General features: G+C 46.0%; 1 protein-coding gene across 5 annotated transcripts in view; it reads left to right on the forward strand.

Moving 5' to 3' along the window:
- RIMS1 (regulating synaptic membrane exocytosis 1) overlaps positions 1-13,752 on the forward strand; it is a 1,904,179-nt gene that overhangs the window by 875,451 nt on the left and 1,014,976 nt on the right. For 2 of the 5 annotated variants that reach the window (XM_085610936.1, XM_085610934.1), the window contains one exon: positions 5,090-5,146. The exons of the other annotated variants lie outside the window; for them this stretch is intronic. In XM_085610936.1, the coding sequence (XP_085467062.1) occupies positions 5,090-5,146 (57 nt within the window). The remainder of the gene's footprint in view (positions 1-5,089; positions 5,147-13,752) is intronic. 5 annotated transcript variants of the gene reach the window in all.

The raw sequence follows: 13,752 nt of genomic DNA on the forward strand, positions 1-13,752 counted from the left end.
TGACCCTGGTATGAGGTCTATCCTGCAATCGAAAGGGCGATGAGGAGGCAAGGTGCTAGCCCTTTTCTTATCGAACACAGAGGCCAGGTCTGCGTATGCTTCTGGTATGTTTTCTTGGGTGACCAACCCCATTCCTCTTAAAGGCACTGAGCGTGCTTGTATTGAAAAACCACCTGTTAGTGCCTCCTTAGGATAGCAGTTGGCAGTGCACTGGATGGAGTCCGGGGTCATGATCTGGGTTTCCCAGTTGATACAAGGGTTTTGCATTACCAACCAAGGAAGCCCCAAAATAAGCTTAAACTGGGGGGCATCAATAACGGCAAAGGCAATGGTCTCCGAGTGCCCGTTCGTGCACGTCATTCTCATGGCTTCTGTTTGATAGCGTATAAGTCCTGAGGTCAGGTCGGTGCCATCCACAGCTTTCACGCTTTCAGGTTTACTCTTGGTCACTGTAGGTATACCCAGTCCTTCCAGGTAACATGTGTCTATGAAATTTCCCGTGGCACCGGAATCAATGAGGGCTATGACTGTCCATTTCTGGCCATTGGATGACTGCAAGGTTACCGACAACCCCATGTGCCTAACGTTGGCTAGGGGTTCGGCAAGGAGGGTCTGCATGGAGGAGGAACCCAGTAGCCTACCCCCGTCGCCTACTGAGTTTTGTCATTTCCCGCTTCATCCCTGCGGGTCATGGAAAGAACATACGGTTTGTTGGGTTTGGTTTTGGCTGGTTTCACAGGGCATTCCTTAACAAAATGTCCGCTTTTGCCACAATACAGGCATAAGTTCTGTTTTCGTCGTTTCTCTTTCTCCTCCCGGGTTAGGGGACCACGGACTCCTCCGATCTGCATCGGTTCAGGTGCTTCAGGGCTCTTCCCGGTTTCGCCCCTGGATTTTTCTCTGAGCGTCAGGAACCGGGGCTCTCTGCCTTTGGTTTTTTCGTTTTTTCGTTCTTGTAGCCGGAAGTTCAAGCTAACTACCAGGTCTATGAAGGCTCCGATCTCTTCTGGTGGTTCGGATTGTTGAGAGAGGAGATCCTTGAGGTCATCTCTTAGTCCTCTATAAAACACGGATACCTGCTTGGATTCCGGCCATCTTGCTTCAATGACCAGTCTATTGAAAGTGGTAATGTAGTGCAACAGCTCGGTGGAACCTTGTTTTAGGTTTAGGAGCTCATTGTCGGCGGCTTGCACGAACGTATGGCGGGCAAACATACGCCGAAGGGTTTCTTTAAAAACTGGGAGGCTATACAGCATAGGATCGTCGTTCTCGTCCAAAGATATGGACCATTGGGCTGCGTTACCTCCAAGATACGACAAGATAAAAGCGACCTTGGAGGCGTCGTCCGGAAAGGCCGAAGCACGTGCCATGAAGTGCAATTGGCATTGATTCAGAAAGATACTGTATTTTGTGCTATCGCCGTAAAAGCGTTCTGGGGGTGCTAACTGGACCGGATGGGGAGTTATTACTTGTATAGGTGGGTTATGGCCTTGCTGATTGGGTACCACCCCCCCAAGGATTATAAACAGGAGGGCGTATTATGCCGCCCGGCCTGGCCCTGACTGCAGGGTCTGGGCCCCAGGCCCCTGTTTGTCCTGCTGCTACCTGACCTTGGAGTTCTGTGATGTCTTGACGAAGACTCAGGTTGTCCGCTTGTATACAGGTCAGCATAGCTGCAATGTCCTGCAGGGTAATGTCGGGGTTGCTCATGGCGTCCGTGCGAGATATAATTCATGGGCTTCCAGTTCTGTCAGAACCCCACAAGCCTTACCTGTATTGCTTGCGGAGTTATCTCGCAGGGACAACATGAACAACCTCCACAGTTCCCCTCCCTACCTGATCAAGGTGACAACTAGACCCAGGCAAGGATGGGATCAGGGGAAGATGCCAAAAGGGGGTCAGGAAAGGACATCGTGAAGGAAGACCAGGATAAGGATCCCACCAGACCGGGGCCGTTCTTCTGGGTATCGCCAGCTACACAAGGGAAAGAAGCTATTAGATGCGTCTACCTTGTTGCTATTGGGCATGCATTCATTCACAACAACCATTCGGCAAGGAACACAGTAACCAAGAATCCAAAAGTCACCTGGCTAAGAAGATCGGGCTCCGCTCGTGGATTGCCCAGAAAAGGGTTGCGTCTAAGGCTTCCGACGTCTGTGGTTAGGAAGACGGCAAGGGTTCATGCCGACGTGCATGCTGGCCATGGACAGTGATGAACACAAGGGCGCTCCTGCGCAATGGACGTGAACCAAAAGAAACCATGAACACACTTCCCTGTGTGTGCCATAGAATGAATAATCCGCAAACAAGAAGAGAAAGCGCTCCTGCGCTGGTGAAAAGAAAAATGTCCCGGTACCCAAGTGTCTAAAGCGTGTTCCGGTTGGCCAGGGGTGTGGGCGCTCCTGCGCTAAGGCACCATCAGGGAGTGAACGTGCCCACGCCTTTCTAGCGTGATACGGAAAACAGGAGAAATGGACGCTCCTGCACCGACAAGAGTCCGTGCCCACGCTTCCTCTGCGTGGCACGGGAGACAGGAGTATTTGGCGCTTCAGCGCCGTGCGAGGAGTTGAGGGGAAATGGCGCTCCTGCACCGAAAAGAGTCCGTGCCCACGCTTTCTCCGCGTGGCACGGCAGATAGGAGTGTTTGGCGCTTCAGCGCCGTGCGAGAAGTTGCCACCGCCGTGGCACGCTCTCCAATGCGTGCCGCGATACTAACCCAGTTCTCGGTAGGGGTCCGTCCGGATGGTTAAGCTGGACCGGAAAGCTGGAGGTTTCAGGAGGAGTAGAGCAAATGGCAACGGCATCAGCTGTGCAACTAAACTGGAAGCACTGACAGGAGCGAGCGCCGTAGCTATCAGCGGTCTCGCCCGGAAGTGCTTCAGTGCTTCCTGTGTCTGGCACTAGACCGCTAACCATAGCGGTGTAAGACTCCGGCTGCCGGAACCCACCATGCGTTTGTGCTTTCATACTTTCGGTAATTTCCATGACAGTATGCTCGGGAGAGAAAGAAATGTATTATGCCAATTTTAAAGAAGCACCACAATTGTTTATGTCGAGTTGCATTGTATTTTTTAAAATCATTACCCAACCCGTTTGTCTGTCTCGCTGTGGCATCCTTATTGTGGGCTTGCATACAGAAAAGGAAATATGTGGCTCATGTATGAATATTGGGGATTCTTTTATTGCTTGTGGTTTGTAAAACATTTTAGTGACACTTTTTTACCTTGTTTTTATGTATTTTTGATGTGCTCTTATGATCTAATTTAAGAAAGATCGAATAAAGTTTTCTATGATGATGATATTGATTGGGAAGTATTTCAAAAATGGTTCAGAACTCAGAAGAACCCCCAACTCCTCTCCCACATAAAATAATACTTTGTATGGCAAAAACAGGAAGTTGGGATGTTTGACTTGCCTTTTGAGGGAATTATGGGTACTATGGCATGAGTAAGCCATACTGGTAATAGGAAAACTTGAAAAATCAGCTTGGGTGAAACTTCTGTTCTCAAGGAGGTAATATCACTATGTAAGAACTGTGGCAAGGAAGATGGGCGAGGAGGTAAGGGTGCTACTTTTCCCCATTTCTAGGGTTAAAACGCATCTGTGCTTCATGCGCCCGTAATTTACATTTCCTGCCAGTGGGAGGCATGACTACTTATATTCTGTGCTTCCCATAATTGTGTGGGACGTTGAAAGCACATCTGTGGTGATGTCACATTTCCAGGGACTGAATCAGTCCGACTTTAAATCACACTGCTGTCTACGACTAAATATTTAAACTACAGAGGAGAAAAGTTCATTGTTTCCCATAAATCTGTAGGGCCATTTTTGGCCAGAGTGAAATGACACTGTCATATGTTATAGTGCACATTATCACATTCCTTATACCACGTATAACAGTGTTGTGATGTCATTGACGAACGGAAATAATTACGTTGCACTTCTGGTTCCATGTTTCCTGTCCGACCGGCACCGGCCAGGGCTTATTTTCCACTGTTACAGTGATAAGTAGTCCATTAAAACCAAATCACCATAACACTGCTAACCAGAAATAATAGCTGCATCCTTGGTATTGATTCCTCTGAAACCGAAGCGCGCGCATACCTTCCCTCTGTCAGCCCTAAGGAGGCACAACATTTATTTCATGCCTTCCGAGGAGAAGGACCTGGATTTGCATCCTGCCTCGCGAGACAGTTAATTCTGGACTCATCAAGCCATTAATGTCTTGTGGAGTTCTATTTAGCATCGCGCTGAGTACCTATAGATTAATGTGCTAATCGATGGCTGCAATACGCTGCAGAGATTTGTTTTGATGACAGAAGCATATACGCCTCGTTCGTTGTCACCTCCGGAAAGTGTTTGACGCTGCAGAATATTTCACGTTGATGAAAACACACGGACTACTGCAAATCTTCATCTGGAAGTGTGGGCCGAAGGGGGATGTTGGAGAGCGCCGCACAGCCGCCTGGGCCACGGGCACTGCGGAGCCGCTGGAGTCCCAGGCGTGGACGTGGACTCGCCCAGACCCGGCAAGCGTTCTCTTCATGAAGAGTCGCCGGCTGCTACAATGTTTGCGGGCTTCCTCCAGTTCCTGCTGCAGACGCTGCACTCGGGACCAGGTAGAAAGAACACCGTCAGTAAAGTAGCAAGGAGGGCCGAGATCTCTCGATAATGTGGCGGTTGCTTTCTTTCACGCTAGAAACGTCAGGGAGGCATGTCAACAAAAAAATATATTACTTTAGTGTTAAATGTGTTGAATGCTAAGGGTTTTGCTGCTCATATGGAAATGTTCATTGATGGCTCAGTACAGTGTGAAAAGAATGCATGATCTTTGGTTTTCTTTTTCCGGAGAACTGTAGCATGACACATAAGCGCAGGATATTGCATCATGTTCACGAAAAGCATGTATACATGTATAGACTTCGCACCATGAATTATGCTTTGCATGTCCCCACTGGTATGTTTGTTGGCTTTAATGTCTGCTGCACTCATAATCAAATTGCTTGGAATTGAAGGTACATTTTGGATTTAAAGTTCAGGTCTGGCAAGAAAAATAATATTCATTTGAGAATATTTGGGTTGTTTTCAGCTTCTCTGTTTGGCAGACGTCAGTTGCCGTGCCCTACGACCACCGAATCGTGCTGTGGTTAGTACATTTAATAGTTTCCTCGAAATATAGAGCATACATTTCTGTGATGCACGTTAACCCACTTGTATCAGTCGCAGTATGCATTCTGTTCAATGTTCCAGAAACATATCTCAGACCTGTTCAACCTCAGTTACGAAAGTATTTTGTCAGGCAAGATTTATTTTCTTGAATACATTTCCCAAAACACATCCACAACATTATTATTTTCAGAATGAATTGAGTTTGATACGTGGATGCTTTTCAACTTTCACTAAACATTTTGTTTTTCATTGTTATCGTTACCTTTACATACCCTTGTTCTTAGTAAAGGGTTAATTTTGGGCTGAATGAAATATATTTAATTAGGTCAAAATTTGACAGTTGTTTGACCATTTGTCTTTTAAGAGCTGAACTTTTGTTCTTGCTGTTACTTGTTGCAGAAACATGTTGATATTAATTAAATAAATTCATTTGATTTAACCAACATTATGTTTGTCCTGGCTTAATTGCCTCCCAACCGCCCCCCTTCTGCTCCCACCACCAACCTCCACAGAAATTTCCAATGCAAAACCTTTGGCACGTTTATGCACTTTTGAACTAATTCTGCCTTCTAATCGTAAAATATGTTCATTGTGATTTGGTAGTCTGCTGTACTGGCACCTTTTCCCAATTCTTGTATAGTGTAATATTTATCTAATCTTAGACGGTAGGCACCATTTTCTTTCTGTGTGTGCCCCCTTTCTTTAGAGTGTACAACCCTCCAAAACCCAGCATACTAAGTATTCCAGAACCCTCTCATCCTGACACGATCTCTAGTCTCCTAATGAAATGGCTGACATCTCTCTGAATAGACAATCGCTTTTTCAGCCTTGTTCATGGTCACTTCCAGCTTCACAGGCGAGTCCCACAGTTTCTGCACCCACTGTGCACAACACTTGGGTTTTATCTAATGAAAAAGGTGTGTAGAACTATATAAAATGTATGCTGCTTTAAAAAGAGGCATGCACATCGGTGCTAGTATTTCTTTCACCTGATAGCTATGTTCACCCCTTGCACATCCAAAGAGGTATGGTGCCAATATATTGTAGTACGATTGTCGCCTGTTGCCCTAAAGATTGTTTAAAAACAAATACCACTAAATTTGGTTAGTAATAGAAAATCTACACTCGACTGGACGATATTTATCTAAACAATATTAAGGACTCAACATTTGTGTCAAGCGATATATAGCACTACAATAGCTTGACATACAATCCTGAATGATCCTTGTTTTAGGTTGCCCAGGAAGAAACCATTAAAAGTTTCAGGGTTGCTAGAGGTTTTTGTGTTGCCCAAGTCAGAAAATCTTCTGTGGACCGTTGTCTCCTGCCACCTACTGCCATGCACAACTCACCACCACGCAATCACCCACCACTGCCAAGAATCAAACTGCTTTTGCTAAGATCTCTGTTCTAATATTGGAGTGAACAATAGTGTTTCAGTGAAACTTTTCCATTTATTTCTGTAAGTTAGAACTGCAGCTGCTTCAGACGCTTTCTTTTTAATAATGTTTTATTAAAAACATCTTAAGATAAAAAAACTCCTGATGTATTCACCTCATCTGTTCATTACTACGGCATATTTCTCCTGGAATGGGAAACTGCCACGCCCTTGCTCTCCCACTGGGTAGTATTTAGAACCTGTGGTGTCCAGCTGTTAAAGGTGGCGTTATGTCCTCATGGGTCTTAATTCGGTACTCCCTTTCCTAGGTTCCAGGCACATTCAGCTGGCCACAATTCTACTGTCATTTCCCGAGGCAGCTGGTAGGAAATCCGCCATCACTAAAACTGTGAATTCCTGACCCTGGAAGCAGGTCAGAACCAAGGTGGCATTAAAAGAGAGGATACAGGTACTGGCAGCTGACCAAAGGCTCAGAGTATTTTGGCTGTGAAACTAGCAACCGACCAGAAATTGAGATGTGTGAAATAGTGGGACTTAAACATGTTTTAATGGCATTATGGTAAAAACGTTGCATATATCACAACATTTCATTAAATAAGGGGCAGGAAGCCTAAAGTCGCTTCCTTAATCAGAGGGGTCAGATGTCTGATCGCCTTAGCCTATAAAGAACTAGGCCAGCCATTGCCTCTGGAGGTGTAGGGCATGTTTAAGAGGAGCATCTCTTCTGGACGTCAAGGGAACGGACCTCTATCATGGAAATTTACAGCACGGCCTCTGGGGCGCCTCTCTCCACTTTTCTTACACACTCCATGATTGTGCAAGAGATAGATTCAAAAGACATTTTGGTTGCAAGGCCTGGTCCTCTGTGAGGTGACTAGAGGAATATTACAGATCTGCTTGCTTAAACCAAATTTTAATATATTATATAATATAACATATTACAATTTGGATAAGCATGCAACCTTTGTTGTCCTGGAATTGCTTTGGGACATCTCATAATGTTATGTGAGGGTAGGGGCTAATGCCTCAATTACTTACCAGTAAATGCATCACTATCAGTCCTACTCCCTGACTTCAATTCCTTACTTCCCTCTCTCCTACCCTGTCCTTTCCAGACTAACTAAGTCCTGGTGTATCTAGGATTGAGAAGAGGAGAAGGGGAGAAAGCCCTTTTATTTCTATAGTTGCATGGTGATTGGTGGCTGGGGAGGATGGACTGGCTCAAAATGTTATGAATTAAAACAAGGGTGTAGAGCTCACAGCAATGCAATTACTAGTACGTAATTGAAGCATTCATTTCCGGGGGGACGGGGGGATTTTTCATTACCAGTGTTTGGAAATTTGTGGTACTGGATGTACTCTAGGTCTGATCTGAAGTACCTTTATTACTGTTTTGAGTCATTTGTGTCTGTAGTAACTTTAGAAGGGCAGTTTGTGAATAAGAATGGGCTTACTCTTTTGTGAGTGAGTGCATGTCTCTCCCTAAACCCCTCCCTAGCCTTCCTTTAATACCTCCTTAATTCTCCCAAAAACCCTCCCATATAGTAGATTTTTCAAGCTACCCCCCTCCTACCTTTACTACTAATACATAGGCATACATGTGCAGAGATATCTGCAGTCGGTGGAGATCTCCACACAGAAAAGATAGGAGAGGCGTAAACCTCCACATATTAGTGAATAACATTTTGTAGTAAGTGAGTTGTACAATTATAGTTTTTCTCAACGTACTACAAATTGCAGTTTGTGAAAAGGTCCCCACATCTCATGGACGTCACTTCTTTTGCCACCCCTGCTCTCACGCTATCATAAAGGCACTAACATAAAGACAGAACTGAGGTGCAAAAATTATCATTTTATTTTTCCAAATGGTGATTCAAAATCAGCACCTGCTTGAGGTTGAGCTCGCAGCACACAGTGCGAAATTGAGACATTTTAACCTGCAACTGTTGCCATTTCTTCAGCTCTGTGGAGGAGTTACCTGTCAACAATCCTACGAGGCCTTCTTGACCCCAAGGATTAGTATTACAGCACAAGATATTTTGGGGCTGGGACAGGTGTTGAGAGAGAGGGGTGTGTGTGTGTGTGTGTACACACACTATCAATGTGGCAGGACTGCAATCCTCCTGTAATTGTATTGTCTATGAAGATGCTCCCTGGTGTATGACGTCCAGTCAGAGACACAGCTGAATTTCTTGTGGGTCTGGGAGAATAGCACACTGAAAACCATGACCCCCCTTTCAGAAAAGAACTCAGAAAATGAATCTGCCCTCAGTGCCAGATCTGAAAGCAAAAACAACAGTTGATGGACAGAATGCAGACCAATGTCATACATTCACTCCAGTACAGAGACCTGGGCCTAAATCCATCATTTTTTTGCTCACCATGCCATTCCAGTTTGAACCCAGCCATATGCAAATCAGTCTTGACCCTGTGCTTCATGGGAACAGCCCAGCCCGAACTGCCAAGCCAGGTCCTCCCTGGACTGGAAACAAGTATCCTAGGACCGGTTTCGGGGATTCACCCTTCTTCAGCCAGAATAGCTTGATTCCAGTGGCATGGAGAGAACGGGACTCACGTCTGAGCATACACGTCCCACTCGGGGGTGACAAATGCAAAAACAACAGTTGATGGACAGTATGCAGAACAATGTCATACATTCACCCCAGTACAGAGACCTGGGCCTAAACCCATCATTGTTTTGCTCACCATGCCATTCCAGTTTGAACCCAGCCATATGAAAATCAGTCTTGACCCTGTGCTTCATGGGAACAGCCCAGCCCGAACTGCCAAGCCAGGTCCTCCCTGGACTGGAAACAAGTATCCTAGGACCGGTTTCGGGGTTTCACCCCTCTTCAGCCAGGATAGCTTGATTCCAGTGGAGTGGAGAGCACGGGACTCACGTCTGAGCATACCCGTCCCACTCGGGGTGACAAATGCGAAAACAACAGTTGATGGACAGAATGCAGAACAATGTCATACATTAACCCCAGTACAGAGATCTGGGCCTAAATCCATCATTTATTTGCTCACCATGCCATTCCAGTTTGAACCCAGCCATATGCAAATCAGTCTTGACCCTGTGCCTCATGGGAACAGTCCATCCGGAACTGCCAAGCCAAGTCCTCCCTGGACTGGAAACAAGCATCCTAGGACCGGTTTCGGGGTTTCACCCCTCTTCAGCCAGGATAGCTTGATTCCAGTGGCATGGAGAGTACGGGACTCCTGTCTCAGCATACCCGTCCCACTTGGGGTGACAAATGCAAAAACAACAGTTGATGGACAGAATGCAGAACAATGTCATACATTCGCCCCAGTGCAGAGATCTGGGCCTAAATCCATAATTTTTTTGCTCACTATGCCATTCCAGTTTGAACCCAGCCATATGAAAATCAGTCTTGACCCTGTGCTTCATGGGAACAGCCCAGCCCGAACTGCCAAGCCAGGTCCTCCCTGGACTGGAAACAAGTATCCTAGGACCGGTTTCGGGGTTTCACCCCTCTTCAGCCAGGATAGCTTGATTCCAGTGGAGTGGAGAGCACGGGACTCACGTCTGAGCATACCCGTCCCACTCGGGGTGACAAATGCGAAAACAACAGTTGATGGACAGAATGCAGAACAATGTCATACATTAACCCCAGTACAGAGATCTGGGCCTAAATCCATCATTTTTTTGCTCACCATGCCATTCCAGTTTGAACCCAGCCATATGCAAATCAGTCTTGACCCTGTGCCTCATGGGAACAGTCCATCCGGAACTGCCAAGCCAAGTCCTCCCTGGACTGGAAACAAGCATCCTAGGACCGGTTTCGGGGTTTCACCCCTCTTCAGCCAGGATAGCTTGATTCCAGTGGCATGGAGAGTACGGGACTCCTGTCTCAGCATACCCGTCCCACTTGGGGTGACAAATGCAAAAACAACAGTTGATGGACAGAATGCAGAACAATGTCATACATTCGCCCCAGTACAGAGATCAGGGCCTAAATCCATAATTTTTTTGCTCACTATGCCATTCCAGTTTGAACCCAGCCATATGCAAATCAGTCTTGACCCTGTGCCTCATGGGAACAGTCCAGCCCGAACTGCCAAGCCAGGTCCTCCCTGGACTGGAAACAAGCATCCTAGGACCGGTTTCGGGGTTTCACCCCTCTTCAGCCAGGATAGCTTGATTCCAGTGGCATGGAGAGCACGGGACTCACGTCTGAACAAACCGGTCCCACTCGGGGTGACAAATGCAAAAACAACAGTTGATGGACAGAATGCAGAACAATGTCATACATTCACCCCAGTACAGAGATCTGGGCCTAAATCCATCATTTTTTTGCTCACCATGCCATTCCAGTTTGAACCCAGCCATATGCTAATCAGTTTTGACCCTGTGCCTCATGGGAACAATCCAGCCCGAACTGCCAAGCCAGGTCCTCTCTGGACTGGAAACAAGCATCCTAGGACCGGTTTCGGGGTTTCACCCCTCTTCAGCCAGGATAGCTTAATTCCAGTGGCATGGAGAGCACGGGACTCACGTCTGAGCATACCCGTCCCACTCGGGGTGACAAATGCAAAAACAACAGTTGATGGACAGCATGCAGAACAATGTCATACATTCACCCCAGTACAGAGATCTGGGCCTAAATCCATTATTTTTTTGCTCGCCATTCCAGTTTGAACTCAGCCATATGCAAATCAGTCTTGACCCTGTGCCTCATGGGAACAGTCCAGCCCAAACTGCCAAGCCAGGGCCTCCCTGGACTGGAAACCAGCATCCTACGACCGGTTTCAGGGTTTCACCCCTCTTCAGCCAGGATAGCTTGATTCCAGTGGCATGGAGAGCATGGGACTCACGTCTGAGCATACCCATCCCACTCGGGGTGACAGATGCAAAAACAACAGTTGATGAACAGACTGCAGAACAATGTCATACATTCACCCCAGTACAGAGATCTGGGCCTAAATCCATCATTTTTTTGCTCACCATGCCATTCCAGTTTGAACCCAGCCATATGCACATCAGTCTTGACCCTGTGCCTCATGGGAACTGTCCAGCCCGAACTGCCAAGCCTGGTCCTCCCTGGACTGGAAACAAGCATCCTAGGACCGGTTTCGGGGTTTCACTCCTCTTCAGAAAGGGTTACCCTATTTATTTGAATAAGTGATTACTTTGGATTGGGAGCAGATGCAAATATGCTGTTCAAACTCAAATGAGTTGTAATTGAAACCCCTCTTGAATGGTAAAGTCAGATTTCAAGTCACAGTTCTGAAAATGCACTTTTAGAAAGTTGTCATTTTGTTTTGCTAGCCATTTGTGCATTCTGCAAGTGTCCTGGAGCACTTGACTGTGACTGGCTCTATTAGTTGGGTTTGTTTATTTCTTCCAGACAGTTATAGTAAGGAAGCTTGGGTGTTGATAGTATGGGCAATCCTGGCAGGATGACTGGGAGGAGCTGGATCCAGGCCCTCTTGCACCTCAAAGAACTCTGACTCACACACACAAACACCCCCCCCCCTCCCACACACACACACACACACGCTGAACTGTTGTTTAAGCTGTATTCCTAATGTTAATCAGTTTTGGGCCCCAACACAAAGACTTCAACCATTGGGATTGCAGCGAATATGTATGTATGTATGTATGTATGTGTGTTCTTATATAGCGCTCGACTTACCCTTGGGCATCTCGGCGCTTGCATTGGGAACCCGTATGATTACATTTCACCCTCATTTTATAATATTTGCAAAATTCGTAATTTTCCCTCAAAGATTTCTGAACTAATACTTATACAGAACTGCTTTGTAGAAAGTTGCACTTGACCCACACTGGCATTAAAGTCAGAGAGACTGAGCAGGCAAGTAACACAATGTAACCGCAACAAAGAGCAAGTCCTGATCTTTACCATACATACCCCGGTTCCACGTATTGTGCAGCCTTTACTTAATGCACAGGTAGGCCGAGTTTGGTGCGACGGAAACTGGTCGTGGAACTAATCTCCATTAGTTACTGGAGCCCCAGGCTAGACATTGGGAGTGGCGCTGAAGTCGTTTGTGTATATAAAAAATACTGTTGCTTTGATCGCATGGTGCATACATGATAGATTTTTAATTCACAAATAATTATCAGATATGTTAGTTCGATGATATCAAGTGAGGTGAACTTGGAATTCCATTCCGAGAATGCAAAAGTCAGATAAACAAAAATCCAGGGCTTCTGCACTGCATCTTTGTTGACATGGAATCATCTGGTAGCCTTCGAGTGACTGTAACCTCTGTGAAATTCGGCTGACTTAACCAGCTGTGTATCAGTCCGCTGAAGACTCGGGGAGAACTGTGCAGTTAAAAATTAGACGAGACGTGCTATGAAAGTACAGTTTATTCTGCCACTTTTTGATATGGCTAAAAACTAGCTGATCTGACTTTTGTCAACAAAAGTGAAGAGTATGCATTTTTTTTGTCACAGGTGTCTTTTATAATCTGCCACAAAAAAGGTCATGCTGCTAAAAAGAGGATTATTCCTTCAATTCAAGTTCAATGACGATGGTTTTAACACATATTTCTCTAAGCACTGTCCCATTAGAAGGTTATGGCTCAGAGCTAGTTGAGGTATGCATAAAGCATACCAGATGAATCCATGTTACCAGGACACTTCATTACCAGTTCTGGACTTTGATCAAGAAAATCAGTAAATTCGGGAACCTTTCTTCTTGAGCCACTTTAATTGGGCTAACCCGCCTGAAAACAGTTAATTGTAAAGGCCTGGAAAGGAAACGTACTGTCCCGATCCCTATGCATACGAAGAGTGTAAATGGATGGATAAAGAAAACCGAGTATAATATTAAATTACCCATGTTAGAGAAGCTATGTCGTCATTATCCTCCTCTGCAGAAAGGGAAATATCATCCTTATTGTGTTAACATACTGGCACTTTGCCAGACATAATTATTTTATGCAAATTTATGGAAGGAAGGTGCATGGAGTTTGTACTCATTTTGTCACTGAAGCAAATGCAGTAAAGCTAGAGTGCACAAAGATCTTTTAGTGTTCAGTTTTTGAACAGTGGCGTAATGAAACTTGGGGGAGGGTGGCCTGCCAGTTACATGGAGGACCTCTCCACGCTCCAGACACATTCCAGCCCGCTGCCCATGCGCTGTGCTAGAGGGGGCCCTCTATAGCTCAGAAGCCCCCCACCCCCCATC

This window comes from Triturus cristatus, chromosome 6, assembly GCF_964204655.1.
Source record: "Triturus cristatus chromosome 6, aTriCri1.1, whole genome shotgun sequence".
Classification (NCBI taxonomy): domain Eukaryota; kingdom Metazoa; phylum Chordata; class Amphibia; order Caudata; family Salamandridae; genus Triturus; species Triturus cristatus.